Source organism: Ammospiza nelsoni, chromosome 19 (genome assembly GCF_027579445.1).
Source record: "Ammospiza nelsoni isolate bAmmNel1 chromosome 19, bAmmNel1.pri, whole genome shotgun sequence".
NCBI lineage: Eukaryota > Metazoa > Chordata > Aves > Passeriformes > Passerellidae > Ammospiza > Ammospiza nelsoni.
In genome coordinates this window covers 8,024,019-8,037,732 of record NC_080651.1, presented here as the reverse complement: position 1 = coordinate 8,037,732, position 13,714 = coordinate 8,024,019, and the positions used below count along the sequence as shown (strand labels likewise).

The 13,714-nt window shown below is 46.9% G+C and overlaps 1 protein-coding gene across 1 annotated transcript in view; it reads left to right on the top strand.

Moving 5' to 3' along the window:
- The first annotated feature begins 343 nt into the window (after positions 1–343).
- MYO15B (myosin XVB) overlaps positions 344–13,714 on the top strand; it is a 46,170-nt gene continuing 32,799 nt past the window's right edge. Inside the window, exons 1-16 of the mRNA XM_059486100.1 lie at positions 344–2,917; positions 2,992–3,053; positions 4,110–4,173; positions 4,912–5,021; positions 5,462–5,533; positions 5,915–6,029; positions 6,554–6,657; positions 7,783–7,846; positions 8,262–8,375; positions 9,896–10,057; positions 11,024–11,137; positions 11,554–11,612; positions 11,699–11,822; positions 12,204–12,299; positions 12,876–13,007; positions 13,192–13,317. Of these exons, the coding sequence (XP_059342083.1) occupies positions 344–2,917; positions 2,992–3,053; positions 4,110–4,173; positions 4,912–5,021; positions 5,462–5,533; positions 5,915–6,029; positions 6,554–6,657; positions 7,783–7,846; positions 8,262–8,375; positions 9,896–10,057; positions 11,024–11,137; positions 11,554–11,612; positions 11,699–11,822; positions 12,204–12,299; positions 12,876–13,007; positions 13,192–13,317 (4,092 nt within the window). The remainder of the gene's footprint in view (positions 2,918–2,991; positions 3,054–4,109; positions 4,174–4,911; positions 5,022–5,461; positions 5,534–5,914; positions 6,030–6,553; positions 6,658–7,782; positions 7,847–8,261; positions 8,376–9,895; positions 10,058–11,023; positions 11,138–11,553; positions 11,613–11,698; positions 11,823–12,203; positions 12,300–12,875; positions 13,008–13,191; positions 13,318–13,714) is intronic.

The window sequence follows — 13,714 nt, the reverse complement described above, 5'->3', positions numbered from 1 at the left end:
CAAGGCTCGGCAGAAAAAGGCTGGGAAGGAGAAGGAGCTCAATTGTGAGCAGAACTCTGCAGGAAACTCAAAGATGTGCTGTGGGAAGAGGAGGGAAGGTAAGAGCAGAGGCCAAGGGAAGGGCAAAGAGTCACTCACTGCACAAGGTGACAGCCTTGGAGAAGAGCCCTTAAAGATCCAGAGGTTGGGGAGGCCTCAGGAACACAAAGAGAATGACCACGAGAAGTTATTCCGGAGGAAAAGAGCCTGCAGGAGGAATTATAAAAGTGAATCTGGTCTGGGGAGAAAACACAGAGAGTCCAGGCTGGAAGGGAAGAAAGGAAAGGCCTGCAAGCAATGGGAAATGACATCAGGGCAGGAGAGTGAGGACAGCAGTGACAAGGAGGGGAAAGCCACCACAAACAGAAAGAAAAGGAGTTTTAAAAAGAGATGTGGAAAGAGACTTGGTGCTGGTGGAACTGGCACCGAGCTGGGGGCTGTGAGGGCAATCACAGAGCAAGGTGCTGAAGGCTCTTTACAGAAACAAAACTTGGCAGAAAAGGCACAGAACCCCAGGGGAAGGCACAGAGGGAATCAGGACTTCAAGGAGCAGAAATCAGTCTCTCAATCCCAAGGCAGTACAGCACAGGAAAAAGGTGAGAGGACTGGGAAAAAGCAACCTGAAAATCTTACCAGGATTGCCATCATTGAGAGTGAGGATGAAAATATTCTGGAAACCTCAGGTCACTCCTGCTCTGACTCCAGCAGTGAAGGCCATGGAACCCACAGAAAGGGTCCAAAGGAGGCTGCGGTGGGCAGCAGTTCCTGCAGTGAGGAGAGGAGCAGCTCCTCTGAGCAGGGGAGCAGCTCTTCTGAGTTAGATGGCAACAGTGAGAAAGAAGTTGTGCTCCAAGATCCTCCTGTGGGAGAAGGAAAAGGCTACAAGGAACTGGCTGATGAAAGCAAGGAAGCATCTATGGAACCTGAACAGGAGCAGATGACCACAGGTGCAAAAACTGAATCTGAGGCTGAAGGCACTGGATTTGCAGGATTGGAAGCAGAGGAGAAGATGAGGAAGACAGGCAAGATGCTGAGACAACCAGAATGTGCTCCAGCAGAGAGCAGTGAGGCAGATGATCAGTTAAGCACTTCAGGACTCCAAGTTGAGAGTGTTGAGAACAGGGAAAGTATTGAAATAGACAAGGAAAATATACTAGAAAATGAGAGAGTTGAAGATGTGTCAAAGGATGGACACATGAATCCTGACAGCAGCACTGCAGAGAACATTGACGAAGTAAAAGAAAACAAACCAGAACCACTCCCAGCTGCTGGGAAAGCAAAACTCCACGTTCACCTTAGCAAATATGAACAGGAAGAGAGGGTGAATGATGAAGGAAGAGAGCTGGAGGACGGCTCTTTCCTCTCCAAGCAGCAGAGGACATTGAAGGAGAAACCTGGGAGGTGTGAGATCCCAGAACAAGGTGAAGAGGGTGGAGATGGACAGAGGGACAGTTCAGACTGCAGCAGGCAGGACCTACGAGTACTGATGCTTACAAAGAAATGTTCTTCTCAATCCCAAATCCCCCTCAGTCTGGAAAACCAACATAAAAATGCTGAGACCAAACTGTCACCAAGCCAGAAGCCAAATCCTGCCCAGATGGCTTTGGGAACCAGCTCAGGCCTGAACAATGTTGAAAGCATCTGTTCAAAAGCCATAGAAACTCCCAGTAAACAAAGAGAACCCAACACAGCTCAGAATTTTGGAGAGAAAACATTAAATACTTCAAGCTGCTCCGCGATTACAAAAAAATCATCTGATAAGCAACTCCATGGAAAGAAGAAGAAAGTTGGAAAAGTTATTGGAAAAGTTAAACAGAGTTCAGGGCAGTCTACAAAGGCAAAAAAAGAGAAAGCAGAAGAAGTGATTGTAGAGGCACCTTCTGAAACAGAGCCTGTGCACAGTGAGGAAGGATCCAAGCACCTGCACACCCGCTCCGCCTTTAGAAAAGTCACCAGCTGGCTTGGCCAGAAACCTGCCAGGAAAGCAAGGCTGAAAGCTCGACTGCTGAGTGTGGCACGAGCAATTGGTATCTCCAGATGGATCTTGAAGAAATTTGGGAAGAAGAAGAGGAGCAGCAAACCTTTTGGATTCAGAAGCAGAATGGCAATCCGGATTCTGAGCACTGCTGGGTGGGTTGGTCAGTCTGGCAAAGCCTTCCCTGGGCAGCTGGAGAGGGCTGAGCCGAGGGACAGAGAACCTTCTGCTTCATTAATGGAGGGGAGAGGTGGTCCCAAAATGGTGGAGGAAGTGGGACACATTGATTTGCCTGCTGGTGATTCCCCTCTTCATGGAACCAGTTCCTTTCCGTGCTCAGATGAGAAGAGCAGTGCTATTGATGCCAAGTTTGCTGTAGTGTTCCCCAGAGCCCACAGCTTGGTTAAGGCCAAGAGCTCCTTGTCCAGGGGCTCTGGCAATGGTTATTCCCTACAGAAACTGAAATCTCCATCAGAGAGAAAATCTGTCCCTCCTGTGCCACAGGCTTGCAGATTCAAATGTGACCTTCCCAGAGCTCTGATGGATCCAAGCCCCAGAAACAGCAAGCAGGGCTTCCTTCCACACCGAGAGGAGGAGCCAATCCCCACCTCAGATCATTGCAGTGAGGTGGACACCAAGGAGGGCCCAGGTGTCCTCCAGACTGCAGGATCCATGGTCACATCCAGTGTGCACTGGTCCCAGCAGCAGGGGCAGGGATGGGACCCTGCAGCGTGGCTGAGCTCTGGGCTGCTGCTGCCACGGCCAGCCATGGAGAACCTGAGCAAATGGGCCACCTCCAAGGAGCCCCAGCTGGCCAGCAGCCGTGGGAGGCTCTGCAAGGACCTGTGGGAGGCAGATGACATTGCTGACAGCGTGCTGGAGATGGAGTTCATGCAGAAACAGGTACGGGTGTTGTCCCCAGTACTGGAATGGAACTGAGCTTCCCCTGATTTTCAGTCATGTTCTGTGCATTTCAGGTGTTCATGTGTGAAGAGCACTGTGCAGAAGTTGAGGAGATTGAAGATCTGACCAGACTGGAGTAGGTGTCCTCGGTATCTGCAGCTCATTCAGGTCACAAGGACTTGCTTGTTATCCTGCAAAGGTGGCTCAACAATAGAAATCACATTAGCTAGATAGATTAGCTAGATCCTTAGCTGGATAGGAGAATTTCCTCTGCGGGAAAAAATAGAATTGATTGGATGTGTATCATAGCTGAGTAACTGATGCTCTGCTGAAAAGCTGAGTAAAAGACTGAATTTTAGTAGTGAAGTCATGGACCTACACTGACCCACTGGGGAGGAGCAGAGGTGCAGAGGGAGCTCCTGACTGTGACACAGGGAGGGCACACTGAACCCCTGCAGTCACAGCCCAGAGCTGCAGCTCAGCCTGGCTAACACACTTCTGTACAGCTGCATCCCTGGAACTCTGCCTCTCCTGTTAAATGGTTCCCAATCCTGAAATGGGTTCTAAAAATACCCCAAAATACTTAAAGGGTAGGGGAAATTAGGTTTAGAGGCTGATGTGAGTTCTGTGATGTAGCAGAAGGACAGAATTGGGAATTTAATGCGCCTTTCTTGTTGCCTGAAGTGAGTGGTAGGAAAGGACAGCTTGCAGGATGAGAAGCACATTTCTGTGTTCTTTGCCTACTGACATCAGCATCTGTGGCTTTAGTGACTCCTGTTGCCTTCAGCTGTGAAAAACTCACGTCCTACATCTCTAAGAGCTGTTAAACCCTTGGTTCACTGCTGTTGTTGTAAGATAAGCCCCTGACACTGCTCCTCACCATCCTCCCCTCCTGCCATCCTGCTGAGATAAACACCTGTAAAGGCTCTGCAAGGGGCTGGGATCACACAGAGGAAATCCTGAGCTTTGAATGCTCCATTCTCTGACCTGTTTAATCCTGAGGATGTTTGAACCACAGGAAGGCAGTGAAAAGTTTTAGTCCCAGCTCCCCACAAAATCTTCAATCCCCATATGGGCCCTTCAGTTAAGAGTTGGACTCCATGATCCTTTGTGGAGGGCAGAAAGGTTAATATTTAATATTAACACATGCAAGGGAAGCTTATGGCTGACAAGTCCTTTCCTCTGTTTGTAGGGAAGTCTCTGAGAGCTCAGTCCTGCTGTGCCTGAAGAAGAGGTTCCATTGCAATCTCATTTATGTATGGATAGTGAGGTTTGGTTTGGTTTGGTTTGGTTTGGTTTTCTTCTGTGCTTATTCACTCTGAACAATGGGCTTTAAGAGAAAGTAATGTATGTTATGCCATCAAGCTTTAATAATGCACCAAGTATCTCACTCATTACTTGGAACAATGATAAAAACTATACTCACACAGCTTTTGCTCAGAAATCAGGTAGCATGAAGTATTTGGGGTAAAATCTGGAAGTTCCAGAGTTTCTCTGTAATTTTGGTATTTGGTGCCAATCTGTGAGCATACTTGGGCTCCTTTGTAGCCTCAGCTGCTCCTAGTGGGAATCTCCTATTTTGGCAGAGAAATTCTGAGTTAAAAATTGTGGATCTTGAGAAGAAACCTCAGAGTTTCTGCTAACATTCACGATGTTTTAGTCCACAAAGTGGATGGTTAATTGTTCCCTTTTCAATGTACTGGCTCAAGTATTCAAACCTATGCCTGTAATTTCATGTAGAAAATAGATAGTGACTACAAAAATGACCACAGACCAGGGAGTGCTCACTTTTCCCAAACTATTCATGACAGAGATTTGAAAATGACCACTGAAAAGCTGTATCTTCAATAAGTTGGCAGTATAGTCAGAATTAATAATATTCCTTTAAAGGGAATTTGTATATTTGTTTTAATATATGCATTCACTTGCAATCCTTATTCAGAAAATTCTAAGAAGCCACCAGATTTTTTTCTCCTTTCTTATTTTTATCCTAGACTTACATTGGGGAAATTTTGATTTCTGTGAATCCTTTCAAAGACCTCAGTATCTACTCTGAAGATGTGGCTACCAAGTACCAGCAAGGGACTCTCTCAAAAAGCGCCCCGTATGTTTTTCTTTCTCAAACAACTCTCTAAACCCTGTTCTGTTTGTAAAGTATTTTATTATTCCAGAAAGTATTTTATTGTCCTCCAGTTCCCTGGTAGAGAAGGATGAATGTCACAGGAGGTGAACAGCCCATTTGGCAAAGCTGTAGGTGCTTGGGCCTGTAATTCTACAGAACTAAAGTTCATGCCAGGACGTGTCCAAGGCCAGGCTGGACAGGGCTTGGAAAAATCAGGTCCAGTTTTCCCTGTCCATGGCAGAGGAATGAGATGGTTTTAAGGTCCCCCCAACCCAAACCATTCTGTGATTTTTAGGTCAAGTTTCTTTGGTGAAGACACTGGCCCATCTCTGCTGTAGATCCCTCATGAGGAGCCTGTTGGTGCTGCACTCGTGGGGTGAAGTGTGGGGTCAGTTAATGGGGGTTTCTCTCTGTCCATGCAGACACATCTTTGCCATAGCAGAGATGGCCTACACGCTGTCCCAGTCATCAGGGCAGGAGCAGTGTGTCCTCATCAGGTAGGAGCTGAAGGGCTTTGGTGGAGGCCCTTTGATTTCACTATGTAAAAGTTTCACTTCTGCATTTCACTGCCTGCAAGTTGATCCTTCTGGCTTGTACATGAGAGCTGCCTGTGCAGAACCTGAGTAAGGTGATTTTTATTTATTTCACTCTGTGCAAATAACAGCTTGAATTTAGTTTCACTTCAGAGGAGTGGGAGAGAAGGAGTCTGGTATTCCCCAGGGGAACCCTTTGTGGGCCCATTTTGTCAGGTTGTCTCAGTGTTTCAAGGGAAGGGTGATAGTTTTTCAGCTGTAAATCAGCACACCCCTCTGACTTGCTGCAGCAGGGCCTCTGATGTGCCTAGACCTGGTACCTCTGTTTCATGCCAACTTCTCCACCTCTTGCTCCTGCAGTGGGCACAGTGGATCAGGTAAAACAGAAGCTGCCAAAGCCATTGTGCAATACCTGACCATGCTGTACCAGGGATCTGACAGCCACAGGATCAGACAGGTAACAGGCAAGAGAGCTTGGCTAGAGACCACGAGGGTTGGGCAGGGAGGAGAAGCCAAACCAGGGCAGGGAGGCTGCTGCTGATGGTATTTCTTTGGCTGGACTTGGGAGGGTTTGTGGTCCAAGGTGAAGCTCTCATAAAGACTCGAGGAGAGCTACAAGGTGTATTTGTAGTTCTGTATTTTAATACCTGGGAGATCTGATGCTGTGAAAAGTGCTGGGTCTGTTTGAACAGAGAGCTGGTTGCTGCCAAGGAGAGCTTTTAGCAGTCTGGGAGGTGAATCAGAACAAACACAGAGGAGAAGTAAAGTGAAAGATTATAGCAAAGAGCTCACAGAACAGCTCCCCACTGCCTAGAGATAATGATACAGGATACATTTTAAAAGACATCTTTTACCCATGTGAGAATTATATCAGTGAAGTCCCATTTTTTGTTTATCTTTTCAAACTGACAGGTACATAAACCCTTTTGAGTTTAAAACCTGTGATTGCTACTGAAGTGTTCCCTCCTCTTTTCTCTACAGCCCTGCAATGTCCTTCCCATCCTGGAGAGTTTTGGAAATGCAAGAACCATCCTCAATGACAACTCCAGCCGTTTTGGAAAGCTGCTGAGTGTCCACCTGCGGCAGTGAGTGTTGAAAATCCCCTCGGGTCCCTCCAAGGGGTGTTTGGGTGAGACCAGGTGGAGCAGTGCTGAGAGCTCTCACAATAACCCTACCTCCCCTTCCCTCTTGCTATCATCAGGGTAGGAAGAGGGTGAGTTTAAACCCCTATTTTCCTTTTTTGTGTTTCCTCCCTAAAGAACAGATCTTGGTTCCCAAGATGAGTTAAATTAAGAACATAAGAATGGCTGAACTGGTTTATACCAAGGGCCCACCTGATACCCTGCAGTGTCCCCAGCACTGACCTCAAGCACTGCCTGAGGCAACAACAGCCCAAATAGAAGCAATGCTTTTCCCTAAAACCCCTTGAGCTCTTGAACATTTGCAGCAGCTCAGGAGTTTTCCTCAGTCTTCTGAGATATTCCAGTTTCCTCTTGGGCTCATACAAACTTGATGTTTCTGCAACAGCCTTCCAGTGTTCCACAGGTCTAACCAGTTCTGTGAAAAACACCTCTCTGTTTTGAGCCTTTCTAACTTCCTTTCTAACTTCTGGATTTGGGTGGTTTGTTTGGGGATTTTCCCTGACTGTTGCCAAGCCCTGAGCTGATTCTTTCATGGAGCTGTCTATCATAACCCTCAGGTCTCAGTCCTAAGGAGCAATGGTTAAATTGAAACCTGTCTGTTTATATGTGAAGCTGGGTCTGTACCCATCACTTCACATTTATCTACTGTGGGCTTCATGTGTCATTTTCTTATTCACTCACTCTGCACTGTAAGGCCTGGTCTGCATTTATTCACAGTTGGTCTTCATCCTCACTGAATAATTTCATACAAGCAGGAAGCTTTGTCCCATTGCTGTTCAGCTCCTCTTCTAGGTCACTTATCAAACCCTCCCAGGTCAGGTACAGACACTTTGTGGAACTCTGATGGTTGTTTCACACTGTTAAGGGAATTCACCTTTATTCCTACCCACATTATGACTTTCCTTCTTATTCTGTGCTTGCTTGGTTTCCACGTAAGTCCCACAATTTGCTGAAATATTTTAGAAATTCTTGTAGATTGTGTCCCTAAGATCATTCTTATCTGCAGAGACACAGATCTGCAGAAAAGCTGTGCCCAGGTTCTGACAGGATCTGTTGTCTTCTGCTCAGTGGCATTGTGGTGGGAACATCCATCTCCCAGTACCTGCTGGAGAAGTCTCGTGTGGTGTTTCAGGTGAGGACCAGGGCCCCCCTCTCTCCCTTATTAACATTTAATCTTAAATTTACTGTTAAATAACAGGGGTGGGAATTAGTATGAGAATTGCTTCCCATTTCTTCTACCAGCAAGAGCTATGTCCCCTGCATGTAGCACAGGGGGGTCACTTCTGTTATTTGAATAAAATAGAAGGTTTCTCTGTCTCAAACAGGTGGAATTAAGCCACTTATTAGGGATTACTGGAAGTTGAATCTTCCCTCAATTAGTTTTTCTTAATGTCTGGAGTGTGGGAATGGTCAGATATCCGAGCTGTGTGGAAAGGACTTCTCCCAGAGGGAATGGTGTCAGTGGGAGCCCTGGTCCTGCTCTGTGAGTGTGTTCTGGGGCTGTTTGGGGCTGGATGTGGATCAGCTCCATGGCTGTGTCCCATCAGGCCCACGGTGAGAGGAACTACCATGTGTTCTACGAGCTGCTGGCAGGGCTGCCCATGGAGCAGAAAGAGGAGATGTACCTGCAGGAGGCTGAGTCCTACTTCTACCTGAACCAGGTGAGTGAGCTGAGGGTGCTCTGCAGCAGCTGCCACAGAGAAATGGCCCAGGCATCGCTTCTGTTTGCTTAGAGAGGCACCAAATCACTCTGCCCCCTGCAGAAAGTCAGCTCTGCTCCTTCTCATACTCTGCTCCTTCTCATCCCTGATCTAAGAACCAACATCTTTGTCTCTTTGGTGATCATTTTCTCACTTCTCTGGCCCGTTCTACTCTGAAAGGACGGGCTTTAATGAGGAGTCGTTGTGTAGACTCATGGCTCCATCGTGTGGTGTAAAACCCCTTTTCTCATTGCCTTTTCTTGCATTTGCAATTTACTGTGGGACTGCCAAAAGCAGGGAGGATTTCTTTCTATCTTCTGCAAAACACTTCCTTTATTGTCAATGAGTGCAGATTTTAAACCACTGAATTATACTGCTGATTGAAATTATTTATATTGAATTTGTTTGTCAGACTTACATGAAGTCACAAAGTCGCAATCTTGGAACACTTTTTTTCCTTTTTTTCCTTTTTTTTTTTTGATGTTTTTTGTTTTGTTCGAGATATTTTAAGGTTGTTTTCCATAATCAAGGAGGTCACAACAACAGCAAGAAATTTTTCCTATTTCAGTGTGAGTCAGCTTTCCCAGGTGGCAAATTCAAATTCCTCACAGCAGCTGTGGTCAGGAGGAATCCTCGCTAGTGATTTCTATCTCCATTGATGGCTCTAGGATGGAGGGCAATTAAGGGCCCAGCCCCTAATGCGTGATTAATGGTACCTGGCTGACAAAGCATTATAAAGCAAAATCTTCAAGGTGAAAATTAACAGGAATATCCCAGCCTGCTGCAGAGAAAGGAAGGGAAGATCAGATTATGCACAGAAGTGTTAGCAGAGATGACAAAATCTATCTTGGATCTTAGCAAGAAGAAGCCCAAGGGCTGCTTGGACCTCATCCTTGTCTCACCAAAATCTGCTGGGAGCTGGGAACTATGGTCCAATAATGCCCTTGAGCACAAACAGGTTCTGCAGAACCCCTGACCCGGGATTTCCGTGACCTTCAGGGTCACAGGCAGCTGCTAGGAGTGCCCTCCGGTAGAGAATAAAAGAAGCAGAGCAGTGATGAACCCATGTTGTGGTGGGGCTCCGTGGCTGAGATGAGACAGGCTGTAACCCTGGGTGGCTCCCTGGCTTTACAGAACCCATCTGGTTCCACTGGGGAGCTGCTGTGCCATGATTTACTTGGGACTCCACTCAGGCACCACTTCTCCTGTCAAATTCCACCCCAGCATCCTGGGCAGCTTGTACTGGAATTCCAACAGAAACTTGGCAGGTGTGGGTAAGAGAGATCTTAATCTCAAAATTCCACAGGTAAAGGCACTGGCCCCTCACAAATACTGAGTTTCAGCTAGTGCTGTCTTTCATCTCTTGAGATTCCTCCAGTCTTTAAAAGATGGAACCACTTCTCTGAAGATTCCTGATGGTGGCTTAAGCCCTGCCTGAGGCTGAAGGGGCTGATCACGATTATCTGTCCCTTTTCTCTCAGGGCAGAGCATGTGAAGTCCTGGGGAAGGAGGACAGTCAGGATTTTCTGGCCTTGGTGCAAGCTCTGGAGGGAATTGGCCTCTCAGAGGATCAGCTGAGCTCCACCTGGGCTGTCCTGGCTGCCATCCTGCAGCTGGGGAACATCTGCTTTACCTCCTATGAGGTACAGTAACCCCATCAGCTTGGGAACAGGATATTTGTGCTGGATATTGCTGTTGTGCCATGTGGTGGGACTGAGGACATGATTCCTGACTGAGGGTGGCATCCTTTGAGGACCTTTCTGTCCTTTCAGTGCTGGGCTCCAGACTGGTCTAGGCAGGGACAGAAGGTGGGAGGCAACCAAAGGTCGCTGGAGCTTGAGTGGGTTTTTAAGGAGCCAAAATGAACCTGGTGCTCTGCCCAGGCTGTGACCAGCTCTGCGCAGCTGAGGTGCTGTTGAGAAGATTAATACAAGAGGAACCTTGTATCCCCTCCATTGTTCCTATCTATAATATATAGTAATATAGATAATAATTTATGTACAGTAATATATGTGAAAAACACATTCATTCTCCTGTGAAAATTTCAAAAGTCTAATAAATGACAATAAGAGACAAGGACCACAGAGTAAAGGTTATTAAGGCTGGGTGCATCCTGGCACTCAGCCAAGAGCACCCTGTTCTCTCCAGAGATACCCTTAAATACCTTTTCCCTTACATCATCTGTTGCATATTCATAGACCCTTATGCACAGTAAACTTTTTCCCAAACTAGTTGACATATTTTTACATGGCCCCTCCTTGGGTCTGCCTTTTTAGAGCATGCAGATTCCTTGGTTGTGGTTTTAGTCCATTTTTACCATCAGCTTCAGTTTTGGGCCCTGGCCCACACTGCCTTCAGAGGGTGAGTGCTGATGGTTGGCAGATCTGTACAGGCGTCCTCATCCTGTGTGCACTGGATGTTATCCCATCCAAGCAGGCATTTTAGCACAAGCAGCTATTTCACTAAGCTTAATTAACAACAGAAATAAAAACTCTATAACAAAGTTACTTTAACCCACACACATATAAAATCCATTTTCATATTTGTGAAAAGCCAATATTATAATATGTGTTTATAACATATATAATAAAGAACACTTTGTTATTTAGAAAGACTCCTTTGAACATGCAGCCATCGCCAGCGGGGCTGAGATTCAGATTGTGGCCAGTCTGCTGTGTGTGTCAGCAGAGCTGCTGCAGAGAGCTGTCACTCACCGTGTCACTGTGAGTCCCTTCTGGTGATTTCCCATTCCTCCTGAAGCATCCCACGTCCTGCCCCACTAAGTCCTAAACTTAGAAGGCTCAAAATCTGGGGGGCAACAGCAGGAATGAAATGATTGGGGTGGGCTGAGCCCCTCAGGGCAGCTCTGTAAAGATGGCAGAGCTCACATCTGGGAGGGCTCTTTTCTGACATGAGTGGCCTCAGGTTTATCACTTTGGCCAGTTTACTCTCACCTCTGACAACAAAATTCTGGGTTTAAAAGTTAAAAAGTTTTTCTTTTGATATCTGGGTAAATGCTCAGCCAAATAGAAAAAAAATCCATTTATTAACTGAGCTGACTTCCTTGTGGATTAAAAAAAAAAAAAAAAGGTGTTTTTGTGAGCTAATAAGAGTAAATTCTGTCTCTTTATGTATCCAGGTTACATCTTATGATCGGATCTTCACCCCTCTGTCTGTAGAAGGAGCCATTGATGCCAGGTGACTCCTGCTGATGTCTGGGTGGGTGAGATGCACTCAGAGGTGCTGTCTTTGCAGTAACTGGTTCTTCTCCCCCTCCCACTCAGGGACTCCATTGCCAAGGCTCTCTACTACCTGCTCTTCGAGTGGCTGCTGCTGAGGATCAATGAGTGGTTGGCTCCCTGGGAGTCTGACTGTGCCGTGGGCATTGTGGACCTCCATGGCTTTGAGGTTGTTTTCCATATTCTTTTGCTGTGGCCTGGGCAGTGAGGGCATGTGCTCACCAAGGCCTTGCAGTGTTTTATTTAGGGCTCCTGTTAAAACCTGTGTCCCAATGGATGCTGAAAAGAGTGGAATACAGAGGTGGGGCTGTGTATCCAAGAGTAGATCTTTCCTTCTTTGTGCTCCTTCACAGCTTGTCTCACCTCTGGCTGTTCAGCCTGGTCAGTGAGCCAGGCTGAGAGCCTGCAAACCAGACAGAAGGTGGTTTGAACTGTTGGGGTTCATTCACACTGGCCAGAACCAGCAACTCAGCTCAGCTGGGCCTGTGCAGCACTTAGAGGGAGCCACAGCCCCCTGGGCCTGGGAAGGGATGGATTTTTGTCTTTGCAGGATCTGGGCGTGAACAGCTTAGAGCAGCTCTGCATCAACTTTGCCAATGAGCACCTCCAGAGGTTCTTCAGCCAGACTGTCATTGCCCAGGAAGAGGTGAGTGGAGCTCGGTGGAATTCACAGCACCTGGAGCCAGCACACCTGGACTGAGCTGAGGCATCCTCAGAGTGTCCCTCAGCAGGGAACAGGAAACTGAATGCTCCTCCTGGGCAATATCCAGGGAATCCTAGCCCAAAGAGTTGCCTATTTAATACCTTTTATTAATTATACGGTAAATTAAGGGAAGGAGATTTTGTCAGCACCTTGCTTCCTTTTCCAGATTTTCTAAGTGAGTTGGTCAGGGTCAGAGCCCAGACCTCAGTGGGTGCTTTAAAATCCTTTTTGGCTTCTTTGTAGCATTTTCTGTGCCACTTATGTCCTGGGGATGAAAGTGTATTTATCAGACTTGACTTCTACAGTTCACTTTATTACTCAGCTTAGCAGTCTTCTTCTCTCAAATCAGGAAAATCATTAGTGGCTTCAGAAGCAGTTTCATGAGACAAAACCAGACAATTCTAGGCAAGTTCCTAACAGCAGTGAAACTCTAACTTCCTGATAAACAACCCAAATCCCTCTGTTAATTCTCTCCATTTGTCCTTGTTTGTGTGGCTGGATTTGGCCTTTAACATGCAGGAGGAATACAGCCAGGAGCAGTTAGCTTGGATTCCTATTTCCAAGACGTGCAGCGAGTCGTGCCTGGATTTCCTTACTGCAAAGCCCCACGGCCTCCTGTGCATCCTGGATGACCAGACATCCCTGACTCAGGTGAGGAGCTCCCAGCCTCTCATGGGATCCCTTTCAGAGGATGGTTAAGGTGAGGCTGTTTTCCATAATGATTGCACAAGTGTTCAGTGTTTTTACCTTCAGTTTAACAGTGACTTTTTAGCCTACCGAGAAAGGCTGAAAGAAGAAAGGCCGAGGTTGCAGCATCAGGAAATCTCTTTTACAGGCCACAGACCACACTTTCCTCCAGAAGTGTCATTACCACCATGCAAACAGCCCTTGGTACAGCAAGCCCAAGCTGCCTTTGCCAGAGTTCACTGTGCAGCACTACGCTGGCCCTGTCACCTACCAGGTGAGCTGGCAGGGATTCAGAGCAGAAATAACCCAGAAATAAGCTGTGGGTGTCCTGATGGACCAGCTCTGGGAACAAAGCTCTCCCCTTGTGACTGCACTTCCCTCCAGAGCATCAGCTGAGCAGAAGAGAGGAGATTATTATAAAGAGAGCCAACTAAGATGTCTCTGGGCAGAAGCAAAATAGGAATTGCCCTCAGTGACACAACAGCCTCAGAGCCCTGGAAATGCAGGAAAGCTGTGGCTGCTGGGCAAAAAAAAAAAAAAAAACCAAACAAAAAGAAAGGTGAAAGCCTGCAAGGTGATGTGAAGGAGAAAAGGAGCAATCCCTTCTCAAAGCAGAAGCCATTGTCCCCTCTACCCTGGTGGCAGCAGGAAGAGCTAGCCTCATTCTCCAG